The sequence below is a fragment of the Acipenser ruthenus genome, chromosome 40 (genome assembly GCF_902713425.1).
Source record: "Acipenser ruthenus chromosome 40, fAciRut3.2 maternal haplotype, whole genome shotgun sequence".
Classification (NCBI taxonomy): Eukaryota; Metazoa; Chordata; class Actinopteri; order Acipenseriformes; family Acipenseridae; genus Acipenser; species Acipenser ruthenus.
Window position 1 is genome coordinate 7,375,626 of NC_081228.1, and position 18,757 is coordinate 7,394,382.

The 18,757-nt window shown below is 49.7% G+C and overlaps 1 protein-coding gene across 2 annotated transcripts in view; it reads left to right on the forward strand.

Annotated features, from left to right (window-relative positions):
• The window catches only part of LOC117969402 (proprotein convertase subtilisin/kexin type 7-like), a 54,806-nt gene extending 39,975 nt beyond the window's left edge, over positions 1–14,831 (forward strand). For both annotated transcript variants that reach the window (XM_059010123.1, XM_059010122.1), the window contains 7 exons: positions 4,153–4,260; positions 5,592–5,694; positions 6,542–6,698; positions 11,411–11,505; positions 11,943–12,036; positions 12,233–12,350; positions 12,722–14,831. In XM_059010123.1, the coding sequence (XP_058866106.1) occupies positions 4,153–4,260; positions 5,592–5,694; positions 6,542–6,698; positions 11,411–11,505; positions 11,943–12,036; positions 12,233–12,350; positions 12,722–13,000 (954 nt within the window). In that variant the 3' untranslated portion in view covers positions 13,001–14,831. The remainder of the gene's footprint in view (positions 1–4,152; positions 4,261–5,591; positions 5,695–6,541; positions 6,699–11,410; positions 11,506–11,942; positions 12,037–12,232; positions 12,351–12,721) is intronic.
• Positions 14,832–18,757: the final 3,926 nt, after the last annotated feature.

Here is an 18,757-nt window from a genome sequence, read left to right on the forward strand (position 1 = left end):
TGAATACAGCCCAGTCAATACAGCACAGTGAATACAGCCCAGTCACTACAGCACAGTGAATACAGCCCAGTCACTACAGCACAGTGAATACAGCCCAGTCAATACAGCACAGTGAATACAGCCCAGTCACTACAGCACAGTGAATACAGCCCAGTCACTACAGCACAGTGAATACAGCCCAGTCACTACAGCATAGTGAATACAGTCCAGTCACTACAGCCCAGTCACTACAGCACAGTGAATACAGCCCAGTCACTACAGCATAGTGAATACAGCCCAGTCACTACAGCACAGTGAATACAGCCCAGTCAATACAGCACAGTGAATACAGCCCAGTCAATACAGCACAGTGAATACAGCCCAGTCACTACAGCACAGTGAATACAGCCCAGTCACTACAGCACAGTGAATACAGCCCAGTCAATACAGCACAGTGAATACAGCCCAGTCACTACAGCACAGTGAATACAGCCCAGTCACTACAGCACAGTGAATACAGCCCAGTCACTACAGCATAGTGAATACAGTCCAGTCACTACAGCCCAGTCACTACAGCACAGTGAATACAGCCCAGTCAATACAGCACAGTGAATACAGCCCAGTCACTACAGCACAGTGAATACAGCCCAGTCACTACAGCACAGTGAATACAGCCCAGTCAATACAGCACAGTGAATACAGCCCAGTCACTACAGCACAGTGAATACAGCCCAGTCACTACAGCACAGTGAATACAGCCCAGTCACTACAGCATAGTGAATACAGTCCAGTCACTACAGCCCAGTCACTACAGCACAGTGAATACAGCCCAGTCACTACAGCATAGTGAATACAGCCCAGTCACTACAGCACAGTGAATACAGCCCAGTCAATACAGCACAGTGAATACAGCCCAGTCACTACAGCACAGTGAATACAGCCCAGTCACTACAGCATAGTGAATACAGTCCAGTCACTACAGCCCAGTCACTACAGCACAGTGAATACAGCCCAGTCAATACAGCACAGTGAATACAGCCCAGTCACTACAGCACAGTGAATACAGCCCAGTCACTACAGCACAGTGAATACAGCCCAGTCAATACAGCACAGTGAATACAGCCCAGTCACTACAGCACAGTGAATACAGCCCAGTCACTACAGCACAGTGAATACAGCCCAGTCACTACAGCATAGTGAATACAGTCCAGTCACTACAGCCCAGTCACTACAGCACAGTGAATACAGCCCAGTCAATACAGCACAGTGAATACAGCCCAGTCACTACAGCACAGTGAATACAGCCCAGTCACTACAGCACAGTGAATACAGCCCAGTCAATACAGCACAGTGAATACAGCCCAGTCACTACAGCACAGTGAATACAGCCCAGTCACTACAGCACAGTGAATACAGCCCAGTCACTACAGCATAGTGAATACAGTCCAGTCACTACAGCCCAGTCACTACAGCACAGTGAATACAGCCCAGTCACTACAGCATAGTGAATACAGCCCAGTCACTACAGCACAGTGAATACAGCCCAGTCAATACAGCACAGTGAATACAGCCCAGTCACTACAGCACAGTGAATACAGCCCAGTCACTACAGCATAGTGAATACAGCCCAGTCACTACAGCATAGTGAATACAGTCCAGTCACTACAGCCCAGTCACTACAGCACAGTGAATACAGCCCAGTCACTACAGCATAGTGAATACAGCCCAGTCACTACAGCACAGTGAATACAGCCCAGTCACTACAGCATAGTGAATACAGCCCAGTCACTACAGCATAGTGAATACAGCCCAGTCACTACAGCACAGTGAATACAGTCCAGTCACTACAGCATAGTGAATACAGCCCAGTCACTACAGCATAGTGAATACAGTCCAGTCACTACAGCCCAGTCACTACAGCACAGTGAATACAGCCCAGTCACTACAGCATAGTGAATACAGCCCAGTCACTACAGCACAGTGAATACAGTCCAGTCACTACAGCCCAGTCACTACAGCACAGTGAATACAGCCCAGTCACTACAGCATAGTGAATACAGCCCAGTCACTACAGCACAGTGAATACAGCCCAGTCACTACAGCCCAGTTACTACAGCACAGTGAATACAGCCCAGTCACTACAGCCCAGTCACTACAGCCCAGTCACTACAGGATAGTGAATACAGCCCAGTCAATACAGCACAGTGAATACAGCCCAGTCAATACAGCACAGTGAATACAGCCCAGTCACTACAGCACAGTGAATACAGCCCAGTCACTACAGCACAGTGAATACAGCCCAGTCACTACAGCACAGTGAATACAGCCCAGTCACTACAGCATAGTGAATACAGCCCAGTCAATACAGCATAGTGAATACAGCCCAGTCACTACAACATAGTGAATACAGCCCAGTCACTACAGCATAGTGAATACAGCCCAGTCACCACAGGATAGTGAATACAGCACAGTGAATACAGCCCAGTCACTACAGCACAGTGAATACAGCCCAGTCACTACAGCACAGTGAATACAGCCCAGTCACTACAGCACAGTGAATACAGCCCAGTCACTACAGCACAGTGAATACAGCCCAGTCACTACAGGATAGTGAATACAGCCCAGTCACTACAGCCCAGTCACTACAGCACAGTGAATACAGCCCAGTCACTACAGCCCAGTCACTACAGCATAGTGAATGCAGCCCAGTCACTACAGCATAGTGAATACAGCCCAGTTACTACAGCATAGTGAATACAGCCCAGTCACTACAGCACAGTGAATACAGCCCAGTCACTACAGCACAGTGAATACAGCCCAGTCACTACAGCACAGTGAATACAACCCAGTCACTATAGCACAGTGAATACAGCCCAGTCACTACAGCACAGTGAATACAGCCCAGTCACTACAGCCCAGTCAATACAGCACAGTGAATACAGCCCAGTCAATACAGCACAGTGAATACAGCCCAGTCACTACAGCATAGTGAATACAGCCCAGTTACTACAGCACAGTGAATACAGCCCAGTCACTACAGCACAGTGAATACAGCCCAGTCACTACAGCCCAGTCACTACAGCACAGTGAATACAGCCCAGTCACTACAGCCCAGTCAATACAGCACAGTGAATACAGCCCAGTCACTACAGCATAGTGAATACAGCCCAGTTACTACAGCACAGTGAATACAGCCCAGTCACTACAGCCCAGTCACTACAGCCCAGTCACTACAGCCCAGTGAATACAGCCCAGTTACTACAGCACAGTGAATACAGCCCAGTCACTACAGCACAGTGAATACAGCCCAGTCACTACAGCACAGTGAATACAGCCCAGTTACTACAGCACAGTGAATACAGCCCAGTCACTACAGCACAGTGAATACAGCCCAGTCACTACAGCACAGTGCACACTGCTACCAGAGACAGGACACATGCAGGACTGTACAGCACAGCATTGTCTTCACCAAGCCAAGGAAATATTCTCAGTGCTGCAGTAACAAAATAAACGGTACTTAACAGTAACTCAGCACTACACTGAGGTGCAGGAGGAAAGAAGCGCATTCAGCCAGAGCACAGCCTGGCACAGCTGCAGGGCTCCACGCACAGGGAGTCTGTCTGGAGCTGCTGGGAGCGCTGAGCCCCGCAACACAGCCAGCTGGCAGGAGAGGCGGAGGGGGAGGGGGGAAGGGGAGGGAGAGGCAGAAGGAGATGGAGAGGGAGAGGCAGGGGGATAGGGGAGGGGAGAGGCAGGGGGAGCGCAGGCTGTGAGCTTCATTGCCTGCATATATCTGATCTACTATGATTAATCATGTTTTTACCATGCTTTACTTTGTCATTCTTTTGCAGTACACTTTGAGTCAGTGTTGCTGGTCATTATGGGCCAAACTCTCAAAGGTTATTTTTTTACTTCAGATGTGCATTCGTTCCAGCATCAGTTACTTTATAAAGCTGCTTCACAAGCCTCTGAGTCTGACTTGCTTGTTTATTTTCCAGTGTGGTGCCTTTATTGGGTGCGAGTTTCCATTCAAAGAAACATAATGCTGGTGATGACCTGCAGTAAAGAGATGTGTGTGTGTGTGTGTGTGTGTGCGCGCGAGTGTGTGTGTTTGTGTGTGTGTGTGTCTGCGTTTAACCCTCCCTGGCCCCTGACCCCTGCTCTCTGTTCCAGTATGAGGACCGGCGAGCGGACTGGGAGGTGAATGGAGCCGGGTTCCACCACAGCCACCAGCACGGCTTCGGGCTGCTCAACGCCTGGAGACTGGTCAACGCTGCCAAGGTACCAGCCAGAGTGCTAACCCCTGCCTGCCTCAGCCACAGCTCTAAACACAGCAGTACTAAGAGACGCACAATCAGTGCAAAGGCTGAAGTGTTCAATGCTGAGATGAGTTCTGTCTCAGTGCAGTAAGGATCTCTCGCACCCTGATTGATACAGTTCTGTCTCAGTGCAGTAAGGATCTCTCGCACCCTGATTGATACAGTTCTATCTCAGTGCAGTAAGGATCTCTCACACCCTGATTGATACAGTTCTGTCTCAGTGCAGTAAGGATCTCTCGCACCCTGATTGATACAGTTCTGTCTCAGTGCAGTAAGGATCTCTCGCACCCTGATTGATACAGTTCTGTCTCAGTGCAGTAAGGATCTCTCGCACCCTGATTGATACAGTTCTGTCTCAGTGCAGTAAGGATCTCTCGCACCCTGATTGATACAGTTCTATCTCAGTGCAGTAAGGATCTCTCGCACCCTGATTGATACAGTTCTGTCTCAGTGCAGTAAGGATCTCTCGCACCCTGATTGATACAGTTCTGTCTCAGTGCAGTAAGGATCTCTCGCACCCTGATTCCTCTCAGTGGGATGCATGCCTATAGAGCTGCTCACAGTGGAGAGTCTTGTGTGTGCTTTCACTCTGCAGTTGTGCTTGCTTTTTGAAAGGTCTGCATACACATTGCATGGACCTAAATAAGACTCCCTTTGCAGAGCAGTTTGCTCCATTCCAGGTTGTGCTCTGAGTTTCAGAAGACACACCTGAGCTTGTTACCTCTGTGCAGCGGGTCCTGTTTCCATTCCTGCACTGACACACTCAGAGCGGTACGGCGCTGTGTGTACACCACTGTGTCTCTCTTTGTGTCTCTGTGTCTCTCTTTGTGTCTCTGTGTCTCTCTCTGTCTCTGTGTCTCTCTCTTTGTCTCTGTGTCTCTCTCTTTGTCTCTGTGTCTCTCTCTGTCTCTGTGTCTCTCTCTTTGTCTCTGTGTCTCTCTGTGTCTCTGTGTCTCACTCTGTGCCCCTCTTTGTCTCAGTGTCTCTCTCTTTGTCTCTCTCTCTGTGTCTCTGCATCTCACATCTCACTCTGTCTCTCTTTGTCTGTGACACTGTGTCTCTCCTGTGTCTCTCTCTGTGTATCTGTTTCTCTGTCTCTGTGTCTCTCTTTGTCTCTGTGTCTCTCTTTGTCTCTGTCTCTGTGTCTCTCTTTGTCTCTGTCTCTGTGTCTCTCTTTGTCTCTGTCTCTGTGTATCTGTTTCTCTCTGTGTCTCTCTCTGTGTCTCTCTGTGTCTCTCTGTGTCTCTGTGTGTCTCTGTGTCTCACTCTGTCTCTCTCTGTGTCTCTGTGCAGGTGTGGGAGTCTGTGCCGTACCTCACCTCCTATCAGAGCCCCGCGTTCAAGGAGGAGAGAGTGATCCCCAGCGCCCCGGCTCAGCTGAGAGTCTCCTGGAACGGTGAGCCCAGCCTCTGCAGCACACTTCATATCATCACATTTATACTGGACTAACTGTGCGTTCCGTGTGCTTTCGGCTGGCAGGGTTAAGAGAGATGTAGAGAGGTAGAGAAGGAGAGGGAATAAGAGAGGGAGGGGGAGAGGGAGAAGGAGGGGGGCTTGTTCCCCGGTTTGGTTCTTGGCCAGCCCTCCACTCTGCTGTGTCCTTTTTAGGTAATGTTTCTGCTTCCAGTGAAATTGTGAAACACGCAGAGCCGTCCCCCTGGACTGACAGCCTCTCTCTGCCTCTTCCCCCTCCCTCTCTCTCTCTATCTCTGCCCCTGTCTCTCTTTATCAAGCAGCCACACTCTACAGAACAGGACGGCTACAGGGTTACAGTGGAAAAGAGCCTGACCCAATCTGTCCTGCAGCATGTTAACCCTGCACGCCCCAGCCTCTTTCTTTCTGTCCTTCCCTCCCTCCCTCCCTCCTTCCCTCGTTCAGCTCATTAGCCCCTCCTTCCTCCCCCCTCCTCGCAGTTTTGGAGGGGATGGATTCTTCCCTACAAGGAGCGAAAGAGTGAGGACTGAAGCAATAACACAGGCAAGGAAAATGCCAAAACACTGCCAGGAATTCAGGGAGAGGGAGAGGGAGAGGCGAGGAGGAGGAGGAGCAGGCAGGGGAAGGGGGAGATGGGTGGGGGTGTGGCTGGGATGGGTGCTGTTATTATTAACCCCTCTTGTGCTGGCTATGGCACAACATGTACCCATGCCTGTCACCTGTAAACCAGCATTGTGTTGAGGAGTGAGCCTGTGAGAGTGCTTGATTGAGTGATTGAGGGACCCTGATTAACCCCTCCCTCCCCGCAGTGACGGCGGCGGATCTGGGTCAGTCTGGCATGCGCACGCTGGAGCACGTTGCCGTGACGCTGACCCTCACACACCCTCGCCGTGGCAACGTGGAGATCGTGCTGCTCTGCCCCAGCGGCATCTCCTCCCTGATAGGAGCACGCAGAGCCATGGACAGGTGAGACAGAGAGAGAGACACACTGAGAGAGAGAGACAGAAGTGACTTCACCCACCTCACAGAAACAGAAATATTACAACATCTGGACTAGCTGCAGAATATGTGACTGCCTGCCACAGTCCAAGAGACAAAAACGAATCTGCACTGAAAATATGTCTATACATGTGTTTGTTTGTTTGTTGTTTGTGTTTCATACATTGTAATTGCTTTGGCAAAACGTTTTTATTCTTGTCATGCCAATAAAGCTTATTAAATTGAATTGAATTGACAGAGAGAGAGACAAACACAGAGAGCGAGAGAGAGAGAGAGAGACAGAGAGGGAGAGAGAGAAACAGAAACACAGAGATAGAGAGAGACACTGAAGAGAGACACACACACTGAGAGACAGAGAGAGAGACACACACACACTGAGAGACAGAGAGAGAGACACACACACACTGAGAGACGGAGAGAGAGAGACACAGAGAGAGAGAGACAGAGGGAGAGAGAGAAACAGAGACACTCAGAGAGACAGAAACACAGAGATAGAGACTGAAAAGAGACACAGAGAGAGAGAGAGAGAGAGAGAGAGACACACACACACACACACACACTGAGACACACACACTGAGGGACACAGACCCCCCCCCTTTCCTCTTCAGTCCAGACTCGCACTGGAAGTTGTTTGGCAGTGTAGTGATTAGTGTCGTCATTTCGTTTCGTGCAATAACAATGACCGTGCATTCTTTGGAAATCAGTTTACAAAATCAGCAGCAGGCAAGGTTTTGTGTTTCAACACCACAGATAAACTGCCTGAGTTCCTTGTAGCTCGTCTTGTTCTCCAGTAAAAGTAAACCTTGTCCAGCTTTCTCGTGAGCCCGTTCAGAGCTCCAGCTGTTACAGAAGCAGTGAGGGTGATCCTGCCTCTGTCAGTGTTTTAACTGTTTCATTGAATCAGTGAAAACTCCTTTTTGGTCCAGGTGTAGTTCATTATTGTTTCATTTCACCTATCAAACCTGCCTCTGGTTCAGTTCACTAAAACAGACCCTGAGCCTGACTTGAGTCTGCTCCCCTGCCAGCACTGAGCTGAGGGACTGCAGGCAGGCAAGTGGGCAGACAGACAGACAGGCAGGGCATGTCCCCAGCTCAGAACTCGCAGGTTCTTGTGAGTTTAGTGTTTACACAGTCACCTCGTAAGCAGCCAGCCAGAATCTCGCAGTCTCCGGTGAAAAACAGCAACGCATTTCCAGTGCCCTGTCTGGCTGCTTCACAATCTATAACTCACAGGCACTGAAACAGAGCTGCAAAACAAACAGCACCACAATGAATTCTACCATAAAAACAGCATGCTGCTGAACATCCATTCACATGGCTGGGTGTTCTGCACTCTCCAGATCCAAACAGCATGCTGCTGAACATCCATTCACATGGCTGGGTGTTCTGCACTCTCCAGATCCAAACAGCATGCCGCTGAACATCCATTCACATGGCTGGGTGTTCTGCACTCTCCAGATCCAAACAGCATGCTGCTGAACATCCATTCACATGGCTGGGTGTTCTGCACTCTCCAGATCCAAACAGCATGCCGCTGAACATCCATTCACATGGCTGGGTGTTCTGCACTCTCCAGATCCAAACAGCATGCCGCTGAACATCCATTCACATGGCTGGGTGTTCTGCACTCTCCAGATCCAAACAGCATGCTGCTGAACATCCATTCACATGGCTGGGTGTTCTGCACTCTCCAGATCCAAACAGCATGCCGCTGAACATCCATTCACATGGCTGGGTGTTATGCACTCTCCAGATCCAAACAGCATGCTGCTGAACATCCATTCACATGGCTGGGTGTTCTGCACTCTCCAGATCCAAACAGCATGCCGCTGAACATCCATTCACATGGCTGGGTGTTCTGCACTCTCCAGATCCAAACAGCATGCTGCTGAACATCCATTCACATGGCTGGGTGTTCTGCACTCTCCAGATCCAAACAGCATGCCGCTGAACATCCATTCACATGGCTGGGTGTTCTGCACTCTCCAGATCCAAACAGCATGCCGCTGAACATCCATTCACATGGCTGGGTGTTCTGCACTCTCCAGATCCAAACAGCATGCTGCTGAACATCCATTCACATGGCTGGGTGTTCTGCACTCTCCAGATCCAAACAGCATGCCGCTGAACATCCATTCACATGACTGGGTGTTCTGCACTCTCCAGATCCAAACAGCATGCCGCTGAACATCCATTCACATGGCTGGGTGTTCTGCACTCTCCAGATCCAAACAGCATGCTGCTGAACATCCATTCACATGGCTGGGTGTTCTGCACTCTCCAGATCCAAACAGCATGCTGCTGAACATCCATTCACATGGCTGGGTGTTCTGCACTCTCCAGATCCAAACAGCATGCTGCTGAACATCCATTCACATGGCTGGGTGTTCTGCACTCTCCAGATCCAAACAGCATGCTGCTGAACATCCATTCACATGGCTGGGTGTTCTGCACTCTCCAGATCCAAACAGCATGCCGCTGAACATCCATTCACATGACTGGGTGTTCTGCACTCTCCAGATCCAAACAGCATGCCGCTGAACATCCATTCACATGGCTGGGTGTTCTGCACTCTCCAGATCCAAACAGCATGCTGCTGAACATCCATTCACATGGCTGGGTGTTCTGCACTCTCCAGATCCAAACAGCATGCCGCTGAACATCCATTCAAATGACTGGGTGTTCTGCACTCTCCAGATCCAAACAGCATGCCGCTGAACATCCATTCACATGGCTGGGTGTTCTGCACTCTCCAGATCCAAACAGCATGCTGCTGAACATCCATTCACATGGCTGGGTGTTCTGCACTCTCCAGATCCAAACAGCATGCTGCTGAACATCCATTCACATGGCTGGGTGTTCTGCACTCTCCAGATCCAAACAGCATGCTGCTGAACATCCATTCACATGGCTGGGTGTTCTGCACTCTCCAGATCCAAACAGCATGCTGCTGAACATCCATTCACATGGCTGGGTGTTCTGCACTCTCCAGATCCAAACAGCATGCCGCTGAACATCCATTCACATGGCTGGGTGTTATGCACTCTCCAGATCCAAACAGCATGCTGCTGAACATCCATTCACATGGCTGGGTGTTCTGCACTCTCCAGATCCAAACAGCATGCCGCTGAACATCCATTCACATGGCTGGGTGTTCTGCACTCTCCAGATCCAAACAGCATGCTGCTGAACATCCATTCACATGGCTGGGTGTTCTGCACTCTCCAGATCCAAACAGCATGCCGCTGAACATCCATTCACATGGCTGGGTGTTCTGCACTCTCCAGATCCAAACAGCATGCCGCTGAACATCCATTCACATGGCTGGGTGTTCTGCACTCTCCAGATCCAAACAGCATGCTGCTGAACATCCATTCACATGGCTGGGTGTTCTGCACTCTCCAGATCCAAACAGCATGCCGCTGAACATCCATTCACATGACTGGGTGTTCTGCACTCTCCAGATCCAAACAGCATGCCGCTGAACATCCATTCACATGGCTGGGTGTTCTGCACTCTCCAGATCCAAACAGCATGCTGCTGAACATCCATTCACATGGCTGGGTGTTCTGCACTCTCCAGATCCAAACAGCATGCTGCTGAACATCCATTCACATGGCTGGGTGTTCTGCACTCTCCAGATCCAAACAGCATGCTGCTGAACATCCATTCACATGGCTGGGTGTTCTGCACTCTCCAGATCCAAACAGCATGCTGCTGAACATCCATTCACATGGCTGGGTGTTCTGCACTCTCCAGATCCAAACAGCATGCCGCTGAACATCCATTCACATGACTGGGTGTTCTGCACTCTCCAGATCCAAACAGCATGCCGCTGAACATCCATTCACATGGCTGGGTGTTCTGCACTCTCCAGATCCAAACAGCATGCTGCTGAACATCCATTCACATGGCTGGGTGTTCTGCACTCTCCAGATCCAAACAGCATGCCGCTGAACATCCATTCAAATGACTGGGTGTTCTGCACTCTCCAGATCCAAACAGCATGCCGCTGAACATCCATTCACATGGCTGGGTGTTCTGCACTCTCCAGATCCAAACAGCATGCTGCTGAACATCCATTCACATGGCTGGGTGTTCTGCACTCTCCAGATCCAAACAGCATGCTGCTGAACATCCATTCACATGGCTGGGTGTTCTGCACTCTCCAGATCCAAACAGCATGCTGCTGAACATCCATTCACATGGCTGGGTGTTCTGCACTCTCCAGATCCAAACAGCATGCTGCTGAACATCCATTCACATGGCTGGGTGTTCTGCACTCTCCAGATCCAAACAGCATGCCGCTGAACATCCATTCACATGACTGGGTGTTCTGCACTCTCCAGATCCAAACAGCATGCCGCTGAACATCCATTCACATGGCTGGGTGTTCTGCACTCTCCAGATCCAAACAGCATGCTGCTGAACATCCATTCACATGGCTGGGTGTTCTGCACTCTCCAGATCCAAACAGCATGCTGCTGAACATCCATTCACATGGCTGGGTGTTGTAGCCCGTACTGCCCGTCCCCTCTCAGTGCCTCAGCTCTAACCCTTGACGAGCCCGTATTGCGTGTGTTGTTTGTGTTGTTTGTGTTGTTTGTGTGGAGGGGGAGGGGCTCAGTAAACAGACAGGGTGTTCCTGTAACCCCCCCTTGTTTGTGTTTCTTTCCCAGCGACCCCTCCGGCTTCTCTGATTGGATGTTCTCCACGGTGCGCTGCTGGGGTGAGCGGGCGGAGGGGGTGTACACACTGCTGGTGCAAGATCACGGTGAGCAGCGCGGCAGGGAAGGAGTTGACACTGACACGCGCACACACACACACACACACACAGAGACACACACTCACACACACTCACACACGCTCACACACACACACACACACACACACACATGCTCACGCTCACACACACACACACACACACACACTCACACACGCTCACACACACACACGCTCACACACACACGCACACACGCACACATGCACTCACACACAGACAGAGACACACACTCACACACATTCACACACACACACACGCACACACACACACACACACACACACACACACACACACAGAGAGACACACACTCACACACGCTCACACTCACATACACACTCACAGATGGTAAGTGGTAAGGAGGGTGAGTTTAGCTCTGAGATGTTGACTGCAGCTCTTCAGTTTTCACCCCCCTCTCTGTTTTGTTTCAGCTGATGGCCCCCTGACCCAGGGCACTCTGAACCGCTGGCAGCTCACCCTGTACGGCTCATCCTGGTCCTCCGAAGAAGTGAAAGAGAGGCAACAGTACGAGATGTACCAGCTTTGATAAAGGGAGGGAGGGGTGGAGGGGTGGAGGGGTTGAGGGGAGTCTTTCTTCAATAGCCTGGGTCTGTTGTTCAATACTGAATCTCTTTAGCAATCTTGACAGTCTGTCAGGGTCTCCGATTGGTGGAGGCGTGTGTGTGTTAGCCTGTAACCGGCCTCTCTGATTGGTCCTCAGGCTGGTGGAGCATGCGATGGGGGGGCAGTACCTGGTGAGCAGCTTCTCTCTGCCCTGTCCCCCGGGTCTGGAGATCCAGGAGCCGCCAGTCACCACCCTGACTGCCAACAGCCTGAAGGTGAGGGCATTACAAATCAGACTCCTACTGCAGAGCATCGCCCATTCCAGGGTTTACTACAAGCCTGACTAGCCACAGTGCATCGGTAACAAGCTGTGTCTTATTACATGGAATGGATCAAACTGCTATGCAGTGGGAGTCGTATTCCCATTCCTTCAAATAGGACTAGCGCTGCTACAGCACAACCTCGCTATAACGAACCTGTGTGGGTTCAAGCCTTCATTATATCGAGGGGTTCATTCTAGCGAATCTTCACGTCATTTGGGGTCCAGGGGCCAGGTTCGTTCTAGCGAGGATGTACTGTGTTATTATGTTTGAATGCACTCCGGTCCCCCTGTTCTCCTCGGTTAACTCTTCTCTCTCTCCCCCAGTCCTTGCTCCTGTTGGGCTGCTTCGCTCTGTTCTGGTCTCTGTACTACACCCTGGAGACTCTGCTGGCTCACCTGGACTGGAGAGCACTGTGCCGCGGCGCCCCCTGCAGGGCAGGGAGGGACAGGCAGGTGGAGGAGGGAGGCGGAGAGGGAGAGGGGGGGGGGGACCCCATGGTTCCCCTGGAGAGACTGCCTCCTCCCCGCCCACAGTTCTCCCACAACAAGACCCCCGTCCTGCAACAAGAAGAGGAGGCAGCCCCCCTGATCTCCCCCACGTAGCACCGTCACCCCCCCCCCCCCCGGTATACTGGCCCCCGCTGCGGGGGATATTGACAGTATATAGCAATCTAGGGACATGATCTGCACTGGTGCTGCAGAAAGAACCAGGACTAATTCACAGGGAGGAAGGGAGTCAATAAAGAGCTTTACTGAGATGCATTTCAAGAACAGAGCTGAGAGAGTAGAGCTACAGTATATCTATAGCAGTATATCTATAGAGAGAGAGAGGTTTTGGTTTTGGGTGTCTTCAGTATTAGAGGCTGCCTTGTTCCGTGTCTCAGGGCAGCCTGCCTCCCTCCTTCCCTGACTCTGAGCTCCAGGCTCTGGCAGAGTGTCCCTGAGCTTCCCCATGATTGCACTGCTGCTGGAGCTCTCTTCGACGGAATCGGGCCGCCTCTCTTCGACGGAGGAAGTCACAGCGCTGAACTGATCGGAGAAAAAACATTCTGTGTTGATGAGGATGATGAGGATGATGATGATGATGATGAGTTTTAAACTGTGTTGCTCCTCCTTTGGTTTTTAGTTTTCAGTTTGTTTTAATTTTTTAATTTCGATCTGTCAATAGAATTGCTGCAGTATTCCACATTCTCAGATCTGTCTCCCTGCCTCTCGTCTGAGGGGCTACTGTATTGGGAGGGGGAGCTGTGCACTATACTGTATTTGAACAGAATGAAAATAATAATGATTTTTCTGTTTGGCTTGTGCTTTGATTTCTTTTTCGGGAGTACGCAGCCCATTTCTCACTGCTTCCTCCAGTTGTCTCTCTGTCGATTTGCCTGCTTGATGTTACCGTGGAGTTTGGGGAGGGGTCGTTGGGAGACACGGCAGGATGATCCGGTGCAGGCGCGAGGAAATCGGGCGCTTCACTCGCTTCACGCCACCCCTTCGGAGCACGAAATAAAGAAATCTCCTTTTAATAAGAATAATGGCAGAAAACCAGTTTGAAAGAGAGTGGCACACCGTGCTACTGAATGAATCATCAGTCCTGCTTTCAAACACCCCCCTTCTATCCAGCTGCCTCTTTATTAAAGAAGGGAGCCCGAAGCAGAATCACTCACGCAGACTGTTCCAGCTCCAACACCGCTTGTGTAATAAGTGAATATTATTTGTCCAAAAGTTTCTAGTCATTTCTAACCTATACTTTGTTTATTTAGTGAGACTTTCTTGTCCATGCACAAAGCTTGCTGTACTGAGCAATCTCAGCTGAGTCATGACCAGCCCTTTCCAGATCATACAAAGCCTGCATTCCTCATGTGCTTCAGGCATCATGGGTCTGCTGTGCAGGTCACCTCGTTTCCTTTTTGAGGAATGTGTTTTGCTTTGAACCCTGCTTGTACTGAGATCGCAGACGCTGAAACAAGGTTCAGGTAAGTGAAGGAGCTACACAGCCTCGCTCACTCACGGACGATTCCCTTTGGGGGCCTGCTTTGATTCCTGAGACCAAGCTTCCAGATGTCTTCTTGTGCTGTATGACCTGCTGTTGTGCAAAGCGCTGCATGCCTGTGTGACTCGCAGAGCAAAGCCAGTGCAAGCAGGCTTCAAGGGCAATGTGAACTAACTGTGTTGCCACTCTAGTGCACTGGGGTTTGAGATCAGAGCTCTACATCAGTGCGATTTTAAAAACGACAGGTACGTTTTTTTAAACAGCTGCAGCAGCATGTTTTTCCCAGAACCCCGCTCTGAACTCCTTAATGTTAAAATACTCAAATTGCTGTTTTTGTATATTTTGATGGTGCTTTGTAAAGTCGGTTTACTGCTATGCAAAGACCTGCATGCAGTGGGTTAGCCTTGCAAGGAGAAAAAAAATAAAACAAACGAATGAAAAAATAAACAGCCTTATTATTGTGAATATGGGTTCATGAATGAGAGAGTAATGCAGCCCAAACTTAAGCAGAGGTGTGAAAACAATGGGTAATACTGCTAACTGTGGGGCCAGTTCAACAGAAACATTTCCATTGCGTTGTCATCGTCTGTACAGTAACAATACCTTCCCATCGTAATCCAGTGGGCTTTGCTTTTAAGAACATAAGAAAGTTCACAAACCAGAGGAGGCCATTCGGACCATCTTGCTCGTTTGGTTGTTAGTAGCTTATTGATCCCAGAATCTCATCAAGCAGCTTCTTGAAGGATCCCAGGGTGTCAGCTTCAACAACATTACTGGGGAGTTGGTTCCAGACCCTCACAATTCTCTGTGTAAAAAAGTGCCTCCTATTTTCTGTTCTGAATGCCCCTTTATCTAATCTCCATTTATGACCCCTGGTCCTTGTTTCTTTTTTCAGGTCAAAGAAGTCCCCTGGGTCGACACTGTCAATACCTTTTAGGATTTTGAATGTTTGAATCAGATCACTGCATAGTCTTCTTTGTTCAAGACTGAATAGATTCAATTCTTTTAGCCTGTCTGCATACGACATGTCTTTTAAACCCGGGATAATTCTGGTCGCTCTTCTTTGCACTCTTTCTAGAACAGCAATATCCTTTTTGTAACAAGGTGACCAGAACTGAACACAATATTCTAGGTGAGGTCTTACTAATGCATTGTAGAGTTTTAACATTACTTCCCTTGATTTAAATTCAACACTTCTCACAATATATCCGAGCATCTTGTTAGCCTTTTTTATAGCTTCCCCACACTGTCTAGATGAAGACATTTCTGAGTCAACATAAACTCCTAGGTCTTTTTCATAGTTCCCTTCTTCAATTTCAGTATCTCCCATATGATATTTATAATGCACATTTTTATTGCCTGCGTGCAATACTTTACACTTTTGAAAGAAAAGACGCGAATCTGAAAGACAAGCAATGAGAAGAGGTATTTGTATGTGCACATGTCCACAATAATCAGGTAAACACAAACCGTGGAACAGAAACGCGTGCTGCTTTTTTGTAATGAATAAAATGCATCTGTTGGGTGGCAATAAAGCTGATGTGAAGGTGACACGGGAGTCCTGTCTTGTTTCTGATGTGAGGGTGGGGGTCCTGTCTTGTTTCTGATGTGAAGGTGACACGGGAGTCCTGTCTTGTTTCTGATGTGAGGGTGGGGGTCCTGTCTTGTTTCTGATGTGAAGGTGGGAGTCCTGTCTTGTTTCTGATGTGAGGGTGGGGGTCCTGTCTTGTTTCTGATGTGAAGGTGGGAGTCCTGTCTTGTTTCTGATGTGAAGGTGGGAGTCCTGTCTTGTTTCTGATGTGAAGGTGACACGGGAGCCCTGTCTTGTTTCTGATGTGAGGGTGGGAGTCCTGTCTTGTTTCTGATGTGAAGGTGGGAGTCCTGTCTTGTTTCTGATGTGAAGGTGGGAGTCCTGTCTTGTTTCTGATGTGAAGGTGACACGGGAGTCCTGTCTTGTTTCTGATGTGAAGGTGGGAGTCCTGTCTTGTTTCTGATGTGAAGGTGACACGGGAGTCCTGTCTTGTTTCTGATGTGAAGGTGGGGGTCCTGTCTTGTGTCTGATGTGAAGGTGACACGGGAGTCCTGTCTTGTTTCTGATGTGAAGGTGACACGGGAGTCCTGTCTTGTTTCTGATGTGAAGGTGGGAGTCCTGTCTTGTTTCTGATGTGAAGGTGACACGGGAGTCCTGTCTTGTTTCTGATGTGAAGGTGACACGGGAGTCCTGTCTTGTTTCTGATGTGAAGGTGGGAGTCCTGTCTTGTTTCTGATGTGAAGGTGGGAGTCCTGTCTTGTTTCTGATGTGAAGGTGGGAGTCCTGTCTTGTTTCTGATGTGAAGGTGACACGGGAGTCCTGTCTTGTTTCTGATGTGAAGGTGGGAGTCCTGTCTTGTTTCTGATGTGAAGATGACACGGGAGTCCTGTCTTGTTTCTGATGTGAAGGTGGGAGTCCTGTCTTGTTTCTGATGTGAAGGTGACACGGGAGTCCTGTCTTGTTTCTGATGTGAAGGTGACACAGGAGTCCTGTCTTGTTTCTGATGTGAAGGTGACACGGGAGTCCTGTCTTGTTTCTGATGTGAAGGTGGGAGTCCTGTCTTGTTTCTGATGTGAAGGTGACACGGGAGTCCTGTCTTGTTTCTGATGTGAAGGTGACACAGGAGTCCTGTCTTGTTTCTGATGTGAAGGTGGGAGTCCTGTCTTGTTTCTGATGTGAAGGTGACACGGGAGTCCTGCCTTGTTTCTGATGTGAAGGTGACACGGGAGTCCTGTCTTGTTTCTGATGTGAAGGTGACACGGGAGTCCTGTCTTGTTTCTGATGTGAAGGTGGGAGTCCTGTCTTGTTTCTGATGTGAAGGTGACACGGGAGTCCTGTCTTGTTTCTGATGTGAAGGTGGGAGTCCTGTCTTGTTTCTGATGTGAAGGTGACACGGGAGTCCTGTCTTGTTTCTGATGTGAAGGTGACACGGGAGTCCTGTCTTGTTTCTGATGTGAAGGTGACACGGGAGTCCTGTCTTGTTTCTGATGTGAAGGTGGGAGTCCTGTCTTGTTTCTGATGTGAAGGTGACACGGGAGTCCTGTCTTGTTTCTGATGTGAAGGTGACACAGGAGTCCTGTCTTGTTTCTGATGTGAAGGTGGGAGTCCTGTCTTGTTTCTGATGTGAAGGTGACACGGGAGTCCTGCCTTGTTTCTGATGTGAAGGTGACACGGGAGTCCTGTCTTGTTTCTGATGTGAAGGTGACACGGGAGTCCTGTCTTGTTTCTGATGTGAAGGTGGGAGTCCTGTCTTGTTTCTGATGTGAAGGTGACACGGGAGTCCTGTCTTGTTTCTGATGTGAAGGTGACACGGGAGTCCTGTCTTGTTTCTGATGTGAAGGTGGGAGTCCTGTCTTGTTTCTGATGTGAAGGTGGGAGTCCTGTCTTGTTTCTGATGTGAAGGTGGGAGTCCTGTCTTGTTTCTGATGTGAAGGTGACACGGGAGTCCTGTCTTGTTTCTGATGTGAAGGTGGGAGTCCTGTCTTGTTTCTGATGTGAAGGTGGGAGTCCTGTCTTGTTTCTGATGTGAAGGTGGGAGTCCTGTCTTGTTTCTGATGTGAAGGTGGGAGTCCTGTCTTGTTTCTGATGTGAAGGTGACACAGGAGTCCTGTCTTGTTTCTGATGTGAAGGTGGGAGTCCTGTCTTGTTTCTGATGTGAAGGTGGGAGTCCTGTCTTGTTTCTGATGTGAAGGTGACACGGGAGTCCTGTCTTGTTTCTGATGTGAAGGTGACACGGGAGTCCTGTCTTGTTTCTGATGTGAAGGTGACACGGGAGCCCTGTCTTGTTTCTGATGTGAAGGTGACACGGGGGTCCTGTCTTGTTTCTGATGTGAAGGTGGGAGTCCTGTCTTGTTTCTGATGTGAAGGTGGGAGTCCTGTCTTGTTTCTGATGTGAAGGTGACACGGGAGTCCTGTCTTGTTTCTGATGTGAAGGTGGGAGTCCTGTCTTGTTTCTGATGTGAAGGTGGGAGTCCTGTCTTGTTTCTGATGTGAAGGTGGGAGTCCTGTCTTGTTTCTGATGTCAGGGTGGGAGTCCTGTCTTGTTTCTGATGTGAAGGTGGGAGTCCTGTCTTGTTTCTGATGTGAAGGTGGGAGTCCTGTCTTGTTTCTGATGTGAAGGTGACACGGGAGTCCTGTCTTGTTTCTGATGTGAAGGTGACACGGGAGTCCTGTCTTGTTTCTGATGTGAAGGTGACACGGGAGCCCTGTCTTGTTTCTGATGTGAAGGTGACACGGGAGTCCTGTCTTGTTTCTGATGTGAAGGTGGGAGTCCTGTCTTGTGTCTGATGTGAAGGTGGGAGTCCTGTCTTGTTTCTGATGTGAAGGTGACACGGGAGTCCTG